General features: G+C 35.5%; 3 protein-coding genes across 3 annotated transcripts; all 3 read right to left on the reverse strand.

Moving 5' to 3' along the window:
* Positions 1-329: 329 nt before the first annotated feature.
* LOC109182146 (putative leucine-rich repeat-containing protein DDB_G0290503) lies at positions 330-8269 on the reverse strand. The gene is made up of 12 exons (XM_019332219.1): positions 8178-8269; positions 8001-8083; positions 7730-7892; positions 7525-7592; positions 5720-5860; positions 4769-4966; positions 4570-4692; positions 4361-4395; positions 4116-4287; positions 1354-4002; positions 1064-1197; positions 330-910 (listed from the first exon to the last, which is right to left on the reverse strand). Exons 4-12 carry the CDS (start codon positions 7537-7539, stop codon positions 664-666), a joined length of 3714 nt encoding a protein of 1237 aa, XP_019187764.1. The 5' UTR covers positions 7540-7592; positions 7730-7892; positions 8001-8083; positions 8178-8269; the 3' UTR covers positions 330-663.
* Positions 7570-11164, reverse strand: LOC109181096 (carotene epsilon-monooxygenase, chloroplastic). The gene is made up of 10 exons (XM_019330850.1): positions 10664-11164; positions 9961-10257; positions 9671-9872; positions 9535-9617; positions 9062-9163; positions 8381-8521; positions 8178-8285; positions 8001-8083; positions 7765-7892; positions 7570-7592 (listed from the first exon to the last, which is right to left on the reverse strand). Exons 1-10 carry the CDS (start codon positions 11162-11164, stop codon positions 7570-7572), a joined length of 1668 nt encoding a protein of 555 aa, XP_019186395.1.
* Positions 11165-12747: 1583 nt separating this feature from the next.
* LOC109182147 (protein DMR6-LIKE OXYGENASE 2-like) lies at positions 12748-15823 on the reverse strand. The gene is made up of 4 exons (XM_019332220.1): positions 15354-15823; positions 14918-15165; positions 13478-13832; positions 12748-13273 (listed from the first exon to the last, which is right to left on the reverse strand). The coding sequence occupies exons 1-4, from the start codon at positions 15669-15671 to the stop codon at positions 13025-13027; spliced, it is 1170 nt and encodes a 389-aa protein (XP_019187765.1). The 5' UTR covers positions 15672-15823; the 3' UTR covers positions 12748-13024.
* Positions 15824-20229: the final 4406 nt, after the last annotated feature.

A 20229-nucleotide genomic window follows, 5' to 3' on the forward strand; every position in this document is an offset into this window, starting at 1 on the left:
TTTTTCTTGTTAAATTTTTTTTTTTCCTTTTGTTGTCATGGACACATTCTCTGTCAAACTGGCATCTTTCCTTTCCACACAAACAAGACCAAATACAAGGTAGCGTGTTCCATGGGGTTGAGGAAGAATCTTTCCTTAAAACCCTTTGGAAGAGGACAGGGTAGACTGATATGACTTCTCACTGTTATAAAAATATAGCCGCAATTTGCTTTACCAGAAAGCATGTTTCAGCTGTAGTAGAATATAATATAGTTCAAAAATGTATATATAATGAAACTATGATGCTAGAAGTTCATTTACACAACAGAAACCATAACTTTAAATAGTTAAGCGAGGTTCAATTCATATATTACTGTATAGAACAAAACAAGTATCGATAATTCGATATAGAGATCCTTGGTACATAAATATATATTGCTCAACTATTTAGACGTATATCACAGCTGCACATGATCTGAGTAGTTGTACGGAGACTCAGTTGCTAGACTTATTTCTGTTAGCCTAAGCTTAGTCGTTCCAATGTCCACCAATTGCTTTTTTTATTTCCAGGATTTCACATCATTTATTCTTCATAATTTTTTTTAAAAAAATAAAAAATTGTTAAGTGGAAATATGGATGAAGTTACCTATGGTGAGGATGTATCCGGAAGAAAGGTGTTGGGTTCAAGATGAGCGCGGCTTCTTTCCATTCTTTGCTGTCTTGAGTTTCATAACGAGACTCTCGCGCTGCGCTTCAACTTCAGCATACTTGAGGCTCATCTCAAAGTAACGCTCACGAATGTCCTTGAGCTCAGCCTCTAGTGATGATTTTGTCTGTTCAAACCTCTCTTTTTCCGCCAATTCATTTTCAGCTATTATTGCTGCTCGCTTGGAAGAAGCTCCTTGAGTTCTCCTCTCCTCTGATCGGAACCTTCAAAGAACGAATTGCCAGCAGAATTTGTTACGGGTACTGTTAGTATTACTGACATTATAGTCTGTTATTCAGTGAAGCTGCTTACAACCCCAAGTAAAGAAAGATAAAAGATCTCGAGAGCCTACAAAATGGAGAATGTGCAATTCCTACCTCTGAAGCTGGATTTTGAACTTCTTATTTGCCTCCAAAGTCTCAGCAAGCTTGCTTTCGAGCAACTTTATCTTTTCAATGCAGACTGTGGTATCATTAGGGACTCCATCATTAGAACCATATCCATTGTCATCCTGAATGAGCAAGAATATAAACAAAAAGGAATACTTTATACATATAAAGTACTTGCAGAAACTAAAATAGACAACAATTTTCGTTTTCTTATCAAATTCAGAGGAAGATTGGATAGGAGAACCAGAATAGATTGAAAGCATACGAGAAAGACTTACAATTTTCCTGCAATTTTGCTTATCTTTCTCCTCCTCCAGTTGATGAATTTTCTGCTGATATAATCTGTTTTCTCTCTTGATTTTAGTTAGTTCAGTTCCCAGGCCCTCATTTTGTACCTCCCTTTCACTCAAATTTTTCTCCATCTGTAAAAGTTTTTCTTCTAGGGAAGCTTTCTCTCTTTTGCAGTTCTCAGATACCAAAACAGCTTCCTTCAACCTCGATATTTTGTCATGAAATGAGAAATTCTCAGACTTTATTTCTCCGCTATCTCCAAATATCGTCTGCATTGAAGCTTCTAACTTTTCCTTTTCGTTCCTGCACTTGTGGAGCTGATTTCTCAAATCCAATATTTCATCCTGAAGTTCCGTCATTTTCTGCAACTGGAATTTAAGATTGACTGTATCTTCAAGAAGTTGTTGATGCTCGCACTGAGAAATAGTTAACTTCAACTCAAGGTTGTTCATTGATGTCTTGAGTTTTTCCTCGGTTGTCCTGTAACTTGTTAATAGTTTCAATGTTTTTTCATGGTCAGCCATTAACTTCTCATAACTCTGTTTGGAACCAGCAAGCTCGATCATTAAGCCTTGAACCTTCGACTCAGAAGTTGTCCGAACAGTGTTGAGTTCATTCTCAGTTACGCTAACTTTTGATTGAATCCCTTCAAGGACGCCTTCCATTCTTGCCTTATCAGCCTGCAAGCTAAATATTTCATTTGCAGCTGCAGTAGCTGACCTCTCATTTTCCTCATTCATTGCAGAGATTTTCATGGTTAAGTGCTCTACTTGTTTATGGAGGCTCTCGATTTCATTTAACTTTTCCTGAAACATATGACTTGAGACCTCTTGTTGTGCAAGTTTCTCCATCTGCATCTCGTTTTCTCGAACAAGTTCATCCAGTTCTGACTTAAAATTTTCCTCTTTGAAGGAAAAATCTTTTATCATTGAGTTAAGCTTTTCTTCCAGAGTTTCAACCTTTTTATAGCTGCTATCATACAAGCTTTTCTCAGATTGCTTCAACCGATCATCCACTTGCACACAGTACTCCTGCATCTCCACATTTTTTGCCCATAATTCTGAATTTGATTTCTGAAGGATTTTGACTTCTTCAAGGAGATTTTCGATGGATTCTTCTAACTTCTGATTTTCCTCTTTGAGATGTTCGCATTCTCTTTGAGCTTCTGACTGCTGATTCTGGGCGATTTCTAAATTTTGTTTGAGACCAGCAACTTTATTTTCCATTTCCATTTCCAGCTCCGTGATCTTACCCTTGAGTTTCTTTGCAACGGATCTAGAATTATCGAGTTTCAAGTGACAAGAGTCCCTGTCAGTTGCAATGCACTTCATTTGACTTTCTAGATACAAATTCTCTTCTTTCAGCTTCGTTAACTGGTTCTCTAGTTTGCGGTTATCACACTCGATCTCCTCTGATTTCCTTTGAAGAATCTCGTTGTTATAAATTTGTTTATCCATATTCTCACCGAGGATCTTAAGCTTGTTTTGTAGATCATCCAAGCATCTGGAGCTGCTGCTATTTTCCCTGGACATTATTTCCAAATCTTCTTCAAGTTGGTCTCTTTTCTTCTGAAGATCTGCAACTTTTGTATCGAGTTCCCTTCGATGCTGCATAAGAAAGTTAGTTTCTTCTTCCTTTTTAAGAAAATCGGCGTTGAGTCTATCCACCTCAGGTATCTTTTGAGACAATTCCTTTTGAAGATTTGTACACTGAACTTCAAGCTCTGCCTTAGAATTCTTATTTTCTTGAAACATCATACTATAATCTTCCAGCTTCTGTAGAGCTTCTTCAAGAGCAGAATTTTTCTCTTGGATCACAAATTCATGCTGTTTAAGAATTTCTTCAGCTCGGGAACCATTCTGCAATTCTGCTTCCAATCTAGCTATTTCTTCTTCCTTGACAGATAGCTTATGTTCATATTCTTTCTCAACATCTGAAAGATTCTCTATCTCAACTTTCTGTTGTTCTATGGTCTCTTCCAGCTCCTGAAGAACAGAAACAAGATCGATATTCGATTCTTGGCTTCTTTTCAGCTGCAGAGCTAAACTGTTATTCAACTCTTGCTGATGTTTTATCTCGTTCTCCAGTTCCTCGTGAATACTACGAGTTAAACCTTTAGTCTGAAAAGATGAATCTTCCAGAGTTGTCTGTTTCACTGTTGACTCCTCCAATATTAGTTTCAAGTTTTCGATCTCCCTTTTCAGACTGTCATGTTCTGCATAGGCAGCAGATAGCTCCATTACCAAATCTGCTTGCTTCTTCGACTGATTGGAGAATTCGTTCTTCAGTATATCGAGATCAACCATTAATTTCCTCGCATTTCTCTCCCACATCTTCGCCTCTACTCGAAGCTCTTCAATCGTATCTTCAGCAGCTTCCAGGAGTTTTTTACTGGACCCAGAATTTGTCAGAGCTACTAAATCTTTTCCATAATGTTGCAGATTCTCCATTATACTCATGACACCAGGCTGATTAAGAGATGGTCGGTTTGAAGCAGAACGATCCTCAAACAGAAAACTGTCTCGGGGCGAATTATTCTCAGAGATTTCTCCATTATGATGGTTGGAAGCTTCACTCCTTAAGTGATTCTTCAAGAATAATTTGTCAAAGGAACCAGAAGGCGAGGAGCTCCTTTCCTGCAGTGAAGTGAAAATGTGATTTTACCTTGATACCAAACTTTCCAACATTCTTGCAGCAAATGACAGGGACAAAAGTTGCATATATACATATACATATATATAAAGTTTACCTGGATACCAAACTTTACAGAACGAGACATAAAACCCGAATCATGAATGGATGCAACTCCGACATTCCCAGCTGCTAATAAACTGCTAGACACATTTGAGTTTCTACCACTGTCATGATAATCTGAACTTTGCTCTTTCACAAGGGAATGTGAGCCATTGGATTCTTCATCTCTGAATCAAGTTGCAGGTTGTTAGTTAAATCATAAAAAGATCGAGAAAAAAAAAAAAAAAAAAGTGCTTGTACCTGAGTTTTCTTGGTGTTAAGCAGTGTATTTTCACCTGCAAATTAGAATGAGAAAGATAGTGGTACTTAAAGCTTAAGATGATAGATAGAAACTGACAAAATCAAGTTTGTTTGTAATAGGAAAGAACATAAATACACTCAACTCCCTCTGGTTCCCACTGATCTACCAAACAGAAAGGAAAAACATCATGAATTGTTTGTTAACTTGCCTGTAATATTATTCCATAATTGCACTTTTTTAAGGGCAACGAAACGGGAGATGCTGATCTTGAGCTCACATAGCTTGCTAGATTCATCGTTGCCTCCCCGAGGATGCCTGATCTGGCTGAGCCCTGGATTCAAATACTCGAATTGAATTATACCATACAGTTAAGCTTTCACAATGAACAGAAGGTGTTTCAGTCATACCATAGAAACAACACACTTGTACAGATATTCCTCAACCTCTGTTGAGGAATCTTCTCGCGGTATCCACACAGATTCCAAAAGTGTCTCTGGCCACTGACAGCTTCCTGCCCGCACCATGGCTTTGCCCAATTTTGCTATTACTTTTCCTGTTCCAGCAGAGACGACTGATAGGGAAAGCCTATCCCATCCTTTAGGTACCTGTTCTCATAACATATATGCAGCATGAAAAGTTGGCTGATATCAATGACAAACTTGCTGAATTAAACGAATCGTGAGATAATCTAGACCCTCAGATTTAATTTGGAACTTATACCAGTACCAAAATAATCCCAGTCTAATCAACATCAACTGAGAACATTTACAACATTCCTTTCACCTACAAAAATTTTTAAAAACCGACACTCAAGATGAGGCCCGACTCCCCCATTCCTGAAGGAGCCGAGGTGAGATAGTATCATATACAATCTACTACCCCAATCCCCACAGAAAGAAAACGAGATAAGATCAACTCCTTCACATAGTTAGTAAGGGAATTTCAGAGCATGAAAGTATGAAACCATCAAAGTTAAAAGCTTTTCTCCTAAAGTTGCTCAATTTGATTAACAGGTTCACTTTAATGCTTCATTTTCTCAAGGATTTTATGCTAACTTTGTAAGATCAGCTAAAAAAAAAAAAAAGAGCTTTTATTACCATTTAGACAAAAAACCATATCTGATATTTGTTATCTAATAAGAAAATAATGAAAGTAAATTAAATAGCTACAGTGATCAAGACTTTGAGTGCTTTCCAAGTTTCCAGTTCAAACAAAAAATGTCCAAATTATATCAACAGGAGACAGTGTGACAATCCCAATCAAGAATTACAGTCAGTTACTGAAAAATATCACTGAAGAGTTATCAACTAACAGAATAGAAAGAACAGAGGAAAAACAAAGAAATGGATGATTTTGACCTGAAGGGCTTGGAAATTGGAGAATCTGAAATCAACCCTTTCTCCAGATGTGGGTGATGGTGATGATGGCTTGTTGTTTTGCTTCTGAGACTTGAACATTTTTGTGTTCCTCAATTTTGATCTAGTACAATGTTGCCCTCCCTACAACCAAAACCTTGCAATGAGGGGAAAGAGAAGAAGAATCTGAGTGCATTTGAGGTGTGAGAAGAGAAACAGAAAAACGTTGTGCTTTCTTGGGTGTTAGTTATGAGGTCACTGTTCCCATGGATGGTGCCCAGTTTACTTGCAGACAGTTGATAGAGACAAACGTGAAGGTTTCTAGAGAGAATTTATAAACGGAATTTGGCCCATAACATATGATGATGAAGTTAACATAGTAATGTTACATAGCATGTTGTTATAATAAATTCTTTCAACCACTGACATGGTTATTATTGGTTGGTAAGCTTATCAGTAAGGCGGTGAAGGCAAGGAAACATTGTCAATTCCTTTTTCTTTTCTTTTTTTATTTTACCTTTCCGGCCTTCCCTCATTAATAATTACTTCACCCAATTTGTTTTACTCCAAAAATACTCATTATTTTAAAGAGTATTACTCTCGTCACAAATCAAGATTCAACGATGATCAAAGTAGTCGGGATAACGAAAAAAAATATTCACAATTGCTACTGGTTGCACTAAGTAAATCCTGCTCCTACGTTCTTATGTAATAACTTGTAAATCACACATGAGAGGTAAAGAGTTAAGAAAATCTTATGTGATGATTTTATTAAAAAGATGATGTCCAATTGGATAACAAAATAATAGATTTGACCTTTCGTGTCTCTGTCTAATACAAATAATATGAGCCTGAGTTTAAAAAATTATGGTATGTTTAATTTCTATTTTTGTTTTCTTGTAAGAGGAGAAAACGTATATACTATATTCTTCAACTTTATTGATTTTTATTGTGTATTTTTATGCAAATATTAGTTCTAATCCCAAGAAGCATTGGTGCTATCTATTTTATGCACTTTGTGATTTGCACCTTCATATGATATTACACTATTTTGTCCTTGTCATTAATATAAGTCTCACTTTTAGTGGTAATATGGAGTTTGATTCTCATTGAAAGGACAACTAATCAAAGTCAAAAAAATCTCGATATGAATAGAAATGTACAGGTTGTATTGAGAATTCAGAGCTGATCGATTTACCTTCTCATGAACTTAAATGGCAGGATTCATGATGACTAGGATATAACTTAGCAAAACTAAAAAACTTACTAAAAAAAAAATCAAGCTCAAGAAGCAACTTCTCATCTCAATTTTCCATAACATATAAGAAAAGTTATATGCTGATCAGCAATGATGGTGGTGGGAGCCCTGGAGACTTGAAGCAAAAGGCACTGTGCATGTTTATGTGTGGAAAGTTGTAAGCTTTCCATGTTATCTTACAAATGAAGACTTTGAACTTCTGCATCATCATCACTAATCACATGAATGACTACTAAATTACTACATAACATAGGTGAAACCATACATGCATTCATCATGCCATTTAACGTGTTCACCTCAACTCACCATAATTACACTACTTAACAATTCATAATTACACCCTTCGGAGACCTGTCTCGAATAGGGTCTGACCAAGACTCGACTAAATTTGTCTCGCCCCATGAGATGCAAATACCAAAAAAATCCCCTAGGACTATTGCTATACATTGTTCTTCAAGAATGGGATACACCCGTCTTTCGGGCCAGTTTTACAAGACTCAACAATCATCCAAGAAATGAAAGAACTGCAAATGTAAAGATATGTTATTACCCGAGCGAGTTTCATGCCAACACTGGAAGTTTCTTTTTCTGCCTTTCAGTCACTTTCATGTACAAACCCTGCACCAAAAAGGAAAAATAATATCAAGTAGCTTTCTATTTGTTATACGGCAATGGTTCTCTTTGCATAAACGAGAGAAACGGGGCAACTGTGAACTTGAAGAAAGAAGCGTAGTTGCATTAGCTTAGAATCTTACATTTGTTGTGTGAATAGTTGCTCCGGTTGTCATACCAATTTTCTGATCTGGAACCAACTCGAAGTTTAAGTTCTGCAGAAATATTGCCAGAGCAACAATAGCTTCGAGTAAAGCAAACTGATCACCAACACATTTACGAGGCCCTCCACTGAAGGGGATGAATCTGCAGCACATCATTTATGAACACCAATCTTCAATATATTGAATAGCATATGTAGATAGATGTACAAAACAGGTATAATAAAAGGAACCCTGTGGATAAAATGAATACCTAAAATCAGTATTTGTCTCATTAGGAATTGGATCTTCCAAGCCAAATCTTTCCGGTAGGAAATCTTCAGCTCTTTCCCAGACCTAGAAAAATCAACTACTTACTATCACTCATTACAAATGCCCCAGTTTAAAGTACTACACATAATAGAAAAAGATTTTCAAGGCGTTGTGTTACCTTTGCAGAATGATGAATATTATACACTGAAATCATTATATCTTGACCAGCATTTACTTTATAACCACCGGGCAAGACATCAGCTTCTTGAGCTCTTCGTAGCAGGACCTAGTGAAATGAAGTTTTCGACAGGAAATCAGGTCAACGTAAAAGGACACGTCACACGTTACAACCAATCGACTAGGAGACCAATGGGAACCTACAGGAGGGTGTGGATATAGTCGAAGAGACTCAGTTATGCACCGTGTCACGAACTTGAGATTCTTTATGTCTTCATAGGTAGGATTTCTTCCCCCTAATACTTTGTCGACTTCTTCTTGTGCTTTTCTCAAAGCGGAAGGGTTCTGCATTAAGATAAAAATTATGTAGAAACTAGAAACTAATGATAATCTTGAAACAATAGCTGCAAGGACCGGGCACCTCATAGGCTAAATGATATTGAACCATTAACTAGCTTGGTTGGCGTGAGTGGCCGTGCACTCTCATCCCTTAAGAGAGGTCGAAAGTTCGAACCCCCTCTCGTATGGAAAAACCAATCTGGCCAGCACTTTGCCCCTTAATTGGGCCGGGCCGGTGCGAATGGGGATTAGTCTGAGTATGATACGGGCTTAAAGGTGCCTCCTACAGTTAGGGTCTGCTCGGAACACCTCATGGTCTAACCAAAAAAAAAATGATATTGAACCACAACTTTAGTTCCCAGTTGTGCAATGTCCACAGGAATGGAGTTTTTTGACAAGTTTAACGGCAGTGAGATTGTGCAGCCAGCAAAAAGGAATGAAATTTTTCTTTTGTTGACCATACTAGTCAATCTTTGCATTCACAAATTCTAGTGTTTGAAGTTCAATTTCAGGGAATAATGTAGAAGAGATAGTATACCACTATACCTTACTCAGTAGGTATGATGTCCAAGTCAATACTGAACCAGTGGTTTCATGCCCCGCGACAAGCATAGATAAAAGGTCATCACGAAGCTGTGCACTTGAAACCTAAAATGTGCAGCATTACCATTGCATTAATGTTAGGAAAAATCATAAAAGACATGTTCCAAGTGTCATTACCGAGAACATAGATACTTAAATATGGAAGCAATGAAGTTGCCATTCATTCATTTTGCCCAAAAATAAGAATTATGCAATGAAAATTCTTCAAACCCAAAAGCCAAGATTTAGCACTATAAACTTGCATATAACTTTGAATTACAATAATAAAGACAATATAGAATTATCTAGAGAAGAAGCATGGATTGAATAACAGAAATTATTCCTATAATTTGTACATGAACTCACACAAGCCAGTAGTTAAGGCATCCACCATTTTGGCAAAGTGCAGTAAAATACATTCATAAGCTAGTTCATACCCAATTCAAGTTGCAGATAGAGCTATAGAACCTCAAAAGGTCCAGTTCAATTTCCAGGAGAAGAGCGAATATAGAAACTATGGCTTTAGCAGAAAAAAGAAAAACAAAAGGGCATAAATAGTTTCAAATAAGTTACCAACCTCCTCCCTGCTAGCAAGTAAAAATCTAAGGACGCTTGGATCAGTATCATTCACATACTCCTCGTTAGTTATACTCTCACCCTCAGCTTCCACCATCTCTTTGCACTTTGCAACGAGCTCTTCAACTGTTTGTCTGATTAAAATAACTGCCTTCTCAGCCTTTACTTGTCGTGGAACTATTTTACACAATGCCTTAATCTGCAATTAATCTGGCGGATCTAAATAAAAATTATTAAGTAGATAAAATATTACCAACAGATAGATATCTAGCCAGTAAATGACTCGCCTTCCAATATGGCAACAGATCAGTTGATCGCAACTCCGCTTCTTTCAGTGCAGTGTAAACTGCTTCTATCACTGGACTATCAGTCCCGAGGGAATCAAAGTTGTAATTGAAAACAGCTAAACCAATTACATCGAGTGTTAGTTGAGAAAACTTTTCCTCCATGTTTACTGCAGAGCCATTGAGAGCATAAGGTGTGAGTTTCTCCACCAGTCTCTCAGCACATCTGCAAAAGACCCTCTCAACAATTACTGACAAGTACTTCTTGTGGAGTGATGGAACCACAGCCCTACGCCTTGCCTATAACCAATCGGGATCTTGAGTCAAAATAATCGCATTTCAAGCCTTCAACATCATACTCAAACACCTAAAATTGAAAGTCGGGCAACCCCAGCAATGTTGGTGGGACTTTTGACTTGGTAGCCACAATATTACAAGTTCGAAAGCTGCTTATTGGCTTTTTTAGTTTGAGTGGTCATCTATGGGCAATTAGACTCGTGGTTCTTTGCCAAGCTAGAGTCACAAAGCAAGATTTACACAGCACAGCACGTAGACATACAAAGATCACACAAATCAAAATTGAAACTCAAAATCAACTATCTATAACAGAGAATTCTACAAAAATTCAATTGGTCTTCTCTAAAATGAAATTTTGATACCAATTAACTCAAACAAGGGTAGAAAATGGTAAAAATCAAGTCTTTACCATCCAAAGGGGGCCTTCAGCAATGGCAAAGCCAGACCCAAACAAGAACTCAGACACCTCAGCAACAAGCCCTTTTGCATACTTCCCATAATTCTTCAACACATGCTTTGCAATCGCTGGGTCACTGACGATCACAAAGTTCCTGGGGCCCGCCGCGAGGCGGTAGGCAGGCCCGTACTCATTCATCCATTTGAACAGTGGGAGGAAAAGAGCGCCGCCCAGAAGGTCCGACACGTCCTCCAGCTTCGCATTGGCAATGGGTATATTTGAATCGTCGTTTTGGCCTAAAGTAAGAGACCTGGTCAGGCTAGTTAGCCAGTCTGGACTCACCCACGAGCTTGGCTTGGTGGAGGGCGGTGGTGGGGGTTTTTCCAGCGAGGTTTTGATGATTAATAAGTGGGAATTGCGCGGGTACTTGGGGCTGAGAGTGGTGGTCCGGCGGTGGCTGAGTGGATTGGAGCGGAGGAGAGAGAAAGACGGGAGAGAGAGTGAGGATGGCATACTGGTGGCAGTGGCGGATATGAGAATCAGAGGAGCTTTTAGGCCGTTGGCGCCTTTTTTAGTTGATAGAAGAAAGAAACAACTAATTTGGGCTTTGATTCTTGGACTAAACACTCCAGGTCCAATATATTAGATTATAGCCCAAGCCCAATGTATCTTGTCCAAGTTTTTTTTGCTGCTTTAAAAAATTTTAGTGGATTATATCAATGGCTCAACATCCAACAATAGAATTGGAACTTTTTCTAGAGTTGGAAAATGGGTCGGTCCAATATTCAAATTACATGTACTTTATTTTATTTTATTTAGATAATCCAGGTTTTTCTACTGCGTTGAACTATATTATGGATCCCATAAACTTGCTTCAAACTCGTGAAAAAGTAAATCGAGTCAACTTAATTTGAGACTCAATATCAAATTATACACTTTTGTGCACAAAAGACCCAACCCAAATCCAACACCCAATATTTATGACAATAATCAAACCATCACGCATGCCGCTAAAAGTAAGTCTTAAGTCAAAATTTTTATCCACCAGACTAACGCATTGAGGGTTCATTATTTTATTTTATATTCTAATCTATTGATTGATTATTACTTTTAAAAGTGATTTATTTTTTATTCTCCTTATTTTTCATTTAATTTCACACAATTAATACAGATCATGTGACATGAATAATACTCTTTAAAAAGTATTATTAACATTTTCCATTTTTAGCGGTAAGCTTAAAGATGACCATGGGCAGCTCAATTGGTTTTAGTGGTGAAAGTTTGAAAGAAAGATCAGAAATTAAGTCTCACTCACAACAGTGTGGGAGCAATCTTTCAAGCTTTTAGAACAAGCTACCAAGTTACATGAATTTTCTATATTCTATTTATGCGAAAAATATTCTTGTGCTCGTTGAACACTTAATTCCTCAATCACGCAAAAGACAAAAAAAGCACATTTAAATTGAATCTCTTGTTTGACATGTCATTGTTTTCTTGCATAAATTTTAGTCCACTTGAACAAATTTGTACGAAGGCAAAGCATTATTCAAATAAGGAGGGATGGGAAGAAATTGGAATTGTAATATTTTTATTCTCGAAAAATGCGACAAATACTTCCGACCGTGACCTTGACTTCCTTGCATTGTCAAAATCAGCAGCGGTCTAAAATTATGAAAACAAAAACTTTACTTGGCGGCTTGAAACTTTAGGCGACCGTAAACAATTAATGTGCAATAATTTGTAAATTAAATAAGAAATGTATAATGTATATTATTAATAAATGATATGATGTCAAATTAAAATTTTAATTTCACCATAAAAATTAGTGACATTTGGCCTTAACAAAACTCATATCTTAAATATATAATCACGCCTACTAACAATTGAACGAAATCTTCATTAGACCAAGTTTTCATATGAAACTTGGGCCAACCTCTCCTAATAAACCAAATACTCATAGGCTAACATTTCATAAACTAAACCAAATCACTTTAGGTCGCCAATTGTTATTATCAGAATATTATATTGTCATCTAATATAACTTTTAAATTTTTTGGGCTACTTATTCATATAAACTATATAATTATAGTGAAAACTTCATTAAATAGTCACTAAAATTATATTACCCATATGAATGTATACCATTATACAGTTTCCATATAATTTTATATACTACAAATCGAATACAATACAGCACTTCTCCTCCTCAACTCACCAATTCAATCAATACTACTTAATTAATTTCTAATAATTAATCGCTGCAAAAATAAAAATAAAAATAAAATCACGCATGTTAAAAAATACTCCAAAATTGTCTGCATTTTCCTTAATCAGTACGTCGTAGGTTGTTCACGTACTGTCTGGTTGTCTCTCCTAGCTCGTCAGCTTCCTGGATTCTAGGAAATTCTTCTCCTTGGCGTCGCAGGAATTTATGTATTCAAGAAACGTCGCAAAATCCGTGTCCTTGTAGCGCCTTGGATTCGATTCATTAATTAGTTTTGGCGACGGTTTCACTGTTGTTTCGAACGGCAGACTGTGCAATGAAGCTATGGAAATTCTTGACTTCAATGAGTTCACCACAACTCTATGTAGCACACTCTTGTACCTCCCGTTGCTAAATATCTGTCACAAATTAAAATGTTCAAATCATAAATAAACCTGCATTTTGTTACCATCTATCTCTATTGTGACGAAATATTTGATCGGAAATGCAACGGGCAGGATAATATAATGTAAATCATGGTAATTCAACTTAACACAGAAGTTAAACATTTATTTACTGGCTGACAAGATGAATGGAGAGTATATATATATATACATATATACCTCGAGATGGTCACCAACATTGATGACGAAGGCACCCGGAATAGGCTCAACAGTGACCCAATCCCCACGGTAGCGGATTTGTAAACCGGGGACATCATCTTGAAGGAGGAGAGTGAGGAAACCGTAGTCGGAGTGGGGAGGTATTCCTAGAGTCAATTCAGGATTAGGACATTGAGGATAATAATTCACCACCATTAGCTGGCTTCCATCTTCGAGTAGTTGTTTTGTAATCTCATTATCGTCACCTTTTTGTTCGCCTGTCTTCTTCTCCTCGACGCCGAGGCTTTCTAGGATGGCTTCCACTACCTTTGCGAACAACAATTTTGTCTCTTTAACGTACGGAATAGCCCGTTTCCTGTATATATATATGCTCAAATAATTACACAAATTCACAAGGCACAGTTAATTAACTAAGCTAAGTCAATTTTGACTTATTTGATCAGTATTATTAACGGTTTGACTTAGTTAAACAACCAATATAAATGTTTGATTAATTAGTTTTATGTAATAGCTTATTATTCTAAAACGCTAAAATTCAAAAAGTTACTCAAAGCAGATCGAGAAAGTCATTTAATCAGCTATCAGTTAATTTACCAAACATCTTTCTACCATTAGCTAATGTTATCAACTAATCAAACTCACTAACCCAATCAGCTAACACATATTTACCAAACACCATCATTATCATATTAAAAGCCATTAAATCCATAATAACACAATTAAATAAAAGTATGGGTTTTTTTCAGCACTATAAAAATTTGTCATAAACTTAAATGTCACTCTCGACTTGATACAAATTAAAAATCATACTCCATCCATTCAACTACTTCTTTCGAAGCGATTATTTAAACTACTTGTGTCTCCATGGTAATAAAAAATAAACAAAAAATGAATGAGATGGAAACAAGAGTAGTTTTGAACAACTATTTTGGCAGTAGTTACCTGTATGATAGGGAGAGAATCAAAGGATTGATTCTATCTCGACTCTCGAGGTTAAAGTAGTTACCTGTATGATAGGGAGAGAATCAAAGGATTGATTCTATCTCGACTCTCGAGGTTAAAATAATAATTAATTTAAACATTTTTTAAACTATAACAGATACGGTATTACCTAAAATAGTAGAAATTTCTCAAAACAACTAACCAATTTTGATTAAAATATAGCCCATTGCAGCGGGCAACGTGAATTGTGACCATAACGGTACACTTTTGGTCACATAAATTACTATATAAGGGCATAATATAATTCAAATAAAGTAAGCCACAAGTTGTTAACCCTACCTATTTAGCTTAGTCTCGTGCTAGTTAACGTAGACTGCTCATGTTCAACGAACTAACAATGGAAAACGGGATTAACATTTCATGACATTATTAAAATTGTTAAGGTTGTAATAATTAGCCGGTTGGAGTACTTAAATATAATGTTATGGTTGATGTTACCTAAAGTCCAAGGGAGAAGAAGGGCAGAGAGGAAGGAGGTCGGAAAGGGGATGGCAGACCAACTTGAGAAAGTCCCTCCAACAAAACACGCCGTCTTTTGTTTGATTAAAGCTGGTCCCATACCGGACCGGCGTCGACATGTCGGAGCTCATGTACTTCTCTCTCTCCGTCATCGGAAGCTCGAAGAACCTTCTCGCCACATCTCTCATGCTGCTCATAACCTCCTCCGTTATGCCATGGTTTACCAACTGCATATATGAAAATTAAGATTAATTATTTAAGCTTAGCTTGGTTAATTTTATTGGGATTATATTGGTGGACCAACTTAACATAAACCCTACCTAAAGGGGATAATACTTTGAACTCTTTCTATTTATCTAATTTAGGGTTAACCATTATCAACAAATTCATATATACTAACTCCAATCCAGCCTACCTGGAAGAAGCCATAATTTTCACAAGCGTATGCGAGGGATTGAAGGGCCTGTAGCCTGTTAGGGCCAGCTTGGAGCTGCGCAAAATCAATGATTGGAAGCTTAATGTTAACCTTACTATCATCGCCGCCATTTCTTCTGCCGGGATTCATGGCAGTGGGGCGTTCCAGCGCCGGCAGGATGTACTTTGTAGGAACAGTTTTGATGCCGCCGTCACAGAGATACTTCACTCCTTTCTGGTACTGCTGAACCCTCTCTTGATGACCCTTATTCTCCTCAGTCACCATGCTTTTGGTTGACAGCAACACTGCGGGAGGCATTTATACTGACAATTGGAAATGGAATTTATTAATGAGAGTTGAAGGATGGGGGCCGCCGGGCCGAGCTGCAATTTGCACAAAAGGTGTTGCCGGCCACTATCTTAGTTAATTGACAAGAGGGGAAAGAATCGGAGATAATGGTGGGAATTAACAAAACCAGAATGGTGCAGTTATATAGGGCGATGGAGAAACAACAAACCTCTCCCTCCAGCAGCTTGTTTGCGAAACCACCTTTAGGTTCTCACTGTTCATACCCAATAAATGGTTTTATATTAATCCCGCTGACAATTCCGCTTGACTCATTCCCATCATACCGCCTTCTAGATCTAGGTAGGGTAGTATTCCATTTCTAAAGAATTGAGCCCTAAGATTACGTCTCATTTCTGTCCCTATTCTAGACTTTTAGTTGATGATCGATCTTGCACGAGTTTAATTAACTCAATGGTTCAATAGACAGTAGAAAAATAAAGAGTTTTGGTAATTGATCGAGATAAATTTTAAAATCTACTAATTCTAAATAGCAATGCATATAAAATTGAAGTGCATCATGGACTTACAATACAAGCAAGAGCACTACGTTTCTAGTAAAACATTGGTGGTGTAGGGTTATCTACATATATGATTTGGGAGTAATAGAAAGAAGTTTAGGAAAACATTAATTTGTAGTTCACTAGTTCTCTTTCAATCCTTTAATTTGAACATATGTAAAGATATATTGGTTATTATAACTTATAAGTGAGAATAATTGTAAGCTAAGGTTAGAAGTTAGGTATAGAACTCTTTAATTTGGTCATTAGCTTATATATATATGCACTGTTATAATTATAAAAATATTGTAGCATTTTTTTTGTCATTATTTATATTAATTTTTAGTCCTTGATCACTCTAGATTGATTGATAATATTAGTTCACATGTTCTCATGGGTTACATACTAGTTCTCATTGCTGAACTTGAATTGACTATATAAATATATATACATGTGAGTCTTTATTATAAATCTTGAGTGTACAGCTAGTTATCTACCGATGCATTATTAAACGTTTTGAAATGTACTACCATAATTACATATATACAATCGTATTTTTTTTCAGCACTTGATCAAGATGGACGGATGAAATTAATATATACATTCTCTCAAAGCTACTAGTTCTAACTAGATCTTGACCAAATATATAATCAACATGGATTGTTCAACACTATAACCATCGAAACAGTTTAACTAATTAATAAACTTGGGTCACCCATAAATAGGAAAAATCAAATGAAGAGGCCAAACTATGTATATGCAATATTTACTATGACAAAATAATCATTTGAAGGTTCACTAATATATTCAATTAATGAAAAAAAAATTAACAAAATTATAGGATGAATTAAAGAAAATTGGCAAGCAAAGCATGCACCAATATATTTACATTATAGTTGACTTTTGGAGTGGGGATTTCTTTATTAGCTGACTTTTGCAAGCTTACATCATTATAAGGAGTGGGGTATCTATCGATCCAAGCATTGGCTATCGCATATATTTTGATATTATTAATAAAAATTATTCTTATATCATCATTGTTACATTATTGTTGTACGCTAATGATTTGATTACTTGGAAGCCAATGTATTACTTGGAAGCATCTCTAACCTCGTCTACAAAAAACCAATAAAATTGCAAAAATAGATAGGTCAAACCTCAAATAATTAAAGCAGCAGACTTGACCAAAGGTCCTGAGTTCGAATTCTCTACTTTATTAAAACTTGTATTTTGCTAACACAAATTTAAAATACAAGAATAACAGTTATCCTTTTCACAAAAACTGGACAACTAGGCAAATTGAGACTCTTGGAATAATGTTAGAGTTCAATCCTTTTAAGAATGACTTAGTTTGGTTTTGCAAGTTGATATATATTATCAAATTCATAGCTTATTCTTACAAGCACAGTAATGTACGTGAGCATATGCATGCATGTTTTTATAATATAGTTTGATGTGTTTCAAAGTAATTATATTGGTTCTTGTCGTATGTTTGTCACCGGCAATTAATTTGGGACGACCTAACCAAAACTAACCAATAGACGCCTCTATATTTGACATGTATTTCTCATTTTAGAGGTCCACAATTTTTTTAAATTGTGTCTATACTATTGTAAGAAAAATTACTAGCAGGTCCCACATTAAGCTTGGTAAACTAATTTAGAAGCTCGACAAGGTTATTGATAAGGTAATATTTCAGACATAATGAGATAGGCCGTCGAGCTAATAGCTCAATCATATACTTCCAAGAATACCCAATGGCTAGGATGACATCAAAATTAGTAATGTACACTCAACGAATTGTGTGCTGATATGTATCAAAATAAATCGTGGTGACAACATGAATTCCACTATTAGCTTTGAGAGCTCCGACCAACTCAAAGCCTCATTCTTCTTCATAATTATTTTTTTTATTACCATACATAGCTTTAACCCAGGCTATGATTACATGTTTTAGGGCTATATCATTCACATTTATAGTAACACTAACAAAAAAATGTGTTAGGTGTTTTTACGTTTCTTTAATTTATGGGTGTTTATAAGGTTTTAAAACTATCTTACTCATTAGTCGACATGCATATAATTTTTTATTAAGTGTTTTTACACTTTTTTATGTCCTATCTTATCAATCAATATAAAATCGTATAGCAAGGTAAAATATATATTTTCAAAAATATAAATAATAGTTCATTTTGTAATAAATTTTAATTAGTTCATGACATAAGTCTTTTTTTACATCAACTTGAATAGAAATAATTCAAAAATGTGACATAAGTCTTTATTACCAATTAAAGATTTAGCCTCCATTCCCAACCAAGACAAAGTTTATCTTATTCATTCATTACGGCGGTTGACTTCTACTCTTACATACCTAAAACTAAGAAGAAAAAAATATTCATAAGTCATCTACCAAGTCTTCATCAATTTTAATACATACCTAAAACTAAGAACAAAGTGGGGCCGGGATACATGTTGACGTGTGGTTATGGTTGTGCCAAGCTGGCGAAACAATCGGGAAAAAACAGTGATCTCGTGTCATGGGTCTTGTCCTTTGGTCTCAGTTCATTGCATGTATGATATCCACGTCAGCGTACCAAGTATTATAATGATTCTTATGTCATCTTAAATAATGTTGACTTTGTGAATAGGAAAATTATAAATGTATTTCATGAAAAGTAAAACTCCTATCATGTGTCTTAATTTAATTTATAGAAGAGGAAGAAAATAAGAAAAATTGTATGCGATTCATAAATTTTTCTAGATGAATCAGAATATGACACATAAGTTAGGAGTAAGAAATTGAATAGAAAATAAGAGTATATGTAGTATTATTTTTTAAAAAATTATATAAATACGCAATAGGATTGCTTCTTCTTGGTTTCAAACCGTAAGGAAACCTAAGTTTATTTATCTCATTATGATCTTTTATTGGTTAAAATTACAATGCGAGAATTAGTCACAACGCAATAAGAACGATGCCTTGTGTAACACACATATATAAAACATTAAAATTTTTTAAAAATTTTAAACACAAAAAAAGTTAATATTATTTAGGTTAAATTATTTGAATATAAAAAATAAAATAATAAATTTTTTATTTATTTTTGAAGTTAGGCACGCAGTCTAGTTCACGAACCCGCAAGAGACAGGTTAGAATTGCATAATCTTAGTCCGCGAGTTTCGCAAGCCGTCCCGTAAAGGCCTGCGGAAAAAAAATTCGTGATGAGACCGGTTAGCCGAATTGACACCCTTATCTATATGTATTATTGGACTTTAGGCTTTCAATTTTATATACAATAAAAAAATCAAAAGAAATGAATTCATTCGAATAATATAATAATATACAATATAAAAAAGGTTGATTGAGAATATAAAATTATTAGTTAAAAGTATGTTCATGCACAAGGATGTTTAACGTAAATCTATGAAGGTAGCACGGGTTGTTAAGCAAAATAAATAAACACAATTTCTTACAGATCATTATATGTGGGGATTATTAACTTTTTATACAGTATTTATATCACGATTAAAAAAATCAATATTTTAACATCTCAGAGCTTTTGATTTAAATATAAAATTTAAGAAAAGAGTATCAAATATATCAAAATGTCAACTAACAACCATCTTTCTAGTTCGAATCACTTTACAGTGGATTGGGCCTCAAGTGTGGTTAGTTTTAGACTTTTAGTACATGTTTCTGGCCTCAAGTATAGTTAGCCTATTGTGTTTCGGGCCAATTTTTATGTCATAAACTAACGTCCATTTTGTATTGTGGACCTTGGTTCAATAATTATGTGTTTAATACAGAATATATTTTATGCCTACAACATAACATGTTAATTACAAACACATAAACTAGTAACTACATATATAAAAGATGTTAATTTCATATACATGATATGTTAACAATATATTATGTGTATGCACTTAACATATTTTGTACCTGTAGTTAAAATTTTATGTGTTTGTAGTTACCATTTTATGTGTATGAAGTTAACATGTTATATACATTCAATTTATCTACAGACACA

The sequence above is a fragment of the Ipomoea nil genome, unplaced genomic scaffold, assembly GCF_001879475.1.
Source record: "Ipomoea nil cultivar Tokyo-kokei standard unplaced genomic scaffold, Asagao_1.1 scaffold1043, whole genome shotgun sequence".
NCBI classification, from domain to species: domain Eukaryota; kingdom Viridiplantae; phylum Streptophyta; class Magnoliopsida; order Solanales; family Convolvulaceae; genus Ipomoea; species Ipomoea nil.

Excerpts from the sequence above, each read along its gene's own strand:
- LOC109182146 (XM_019332219.1), bottom strand. Across the intron at positions 4,288-4,360 it reads TTAACACCAAGAAAACTCAG|AGATGAAGAATCCAATGGCT; the intron begins GTACAAGCACTT and ends AACTTGATTCAG. Across the intron at positions 1,198-1,353 it reads AGCAAAATTGCAGGAAAATT|GATGACAATGGATATGGTTC; the intron begins GTAAGTCTTTCT and ends TTGCTCATTCAG.
- LOC109181096 (XM_019330850.1), bottom strand. The coding sequence starts at position 11,164 with ATGCCATCCTCACTCTCTCTCCCGTCTTTCTCTCTCCTCCGCTCCAAT. Across the intron at positions 9,873-9,960 it reads ATCTGTTGCCATATTGGAAG|ATTAAGGCATTGTGTAAAAT; the intron begins GCGAGTCATTTA and ends GATTAATTGCAG. Across the intron at positions 7,593-7,764 it reads GGTTCCAGATCAGAAAATTG|GGTTTGTACATGAAAGTGAC; the intron begins GTATGACAACCG and ends TTTTTGGTGCAG.
- LOC109182147 (XM_019332220.1), bottom strand. The coding sequence starts at position 15,671 with ATGCCTCCCGCAGTGTTGCTGTCAACCAAAAGCATGGTGACTGAGGAG. Across the intron at positions 15,166-15,353 it reads AAAATTATGGCTTCTTCCAG|TTGGTAAACCATGGCATAAC; the intron begins GTAGGCTGGATT and ends TCATATATGCAG. Across the intron at positions 13,833-14,917 it reads TCTTCTCCCTTGGACTTTAG|GAAACGGGCTATTCCGTACG; the intron begins GTAACATCAACC and ends ATATATATACAG.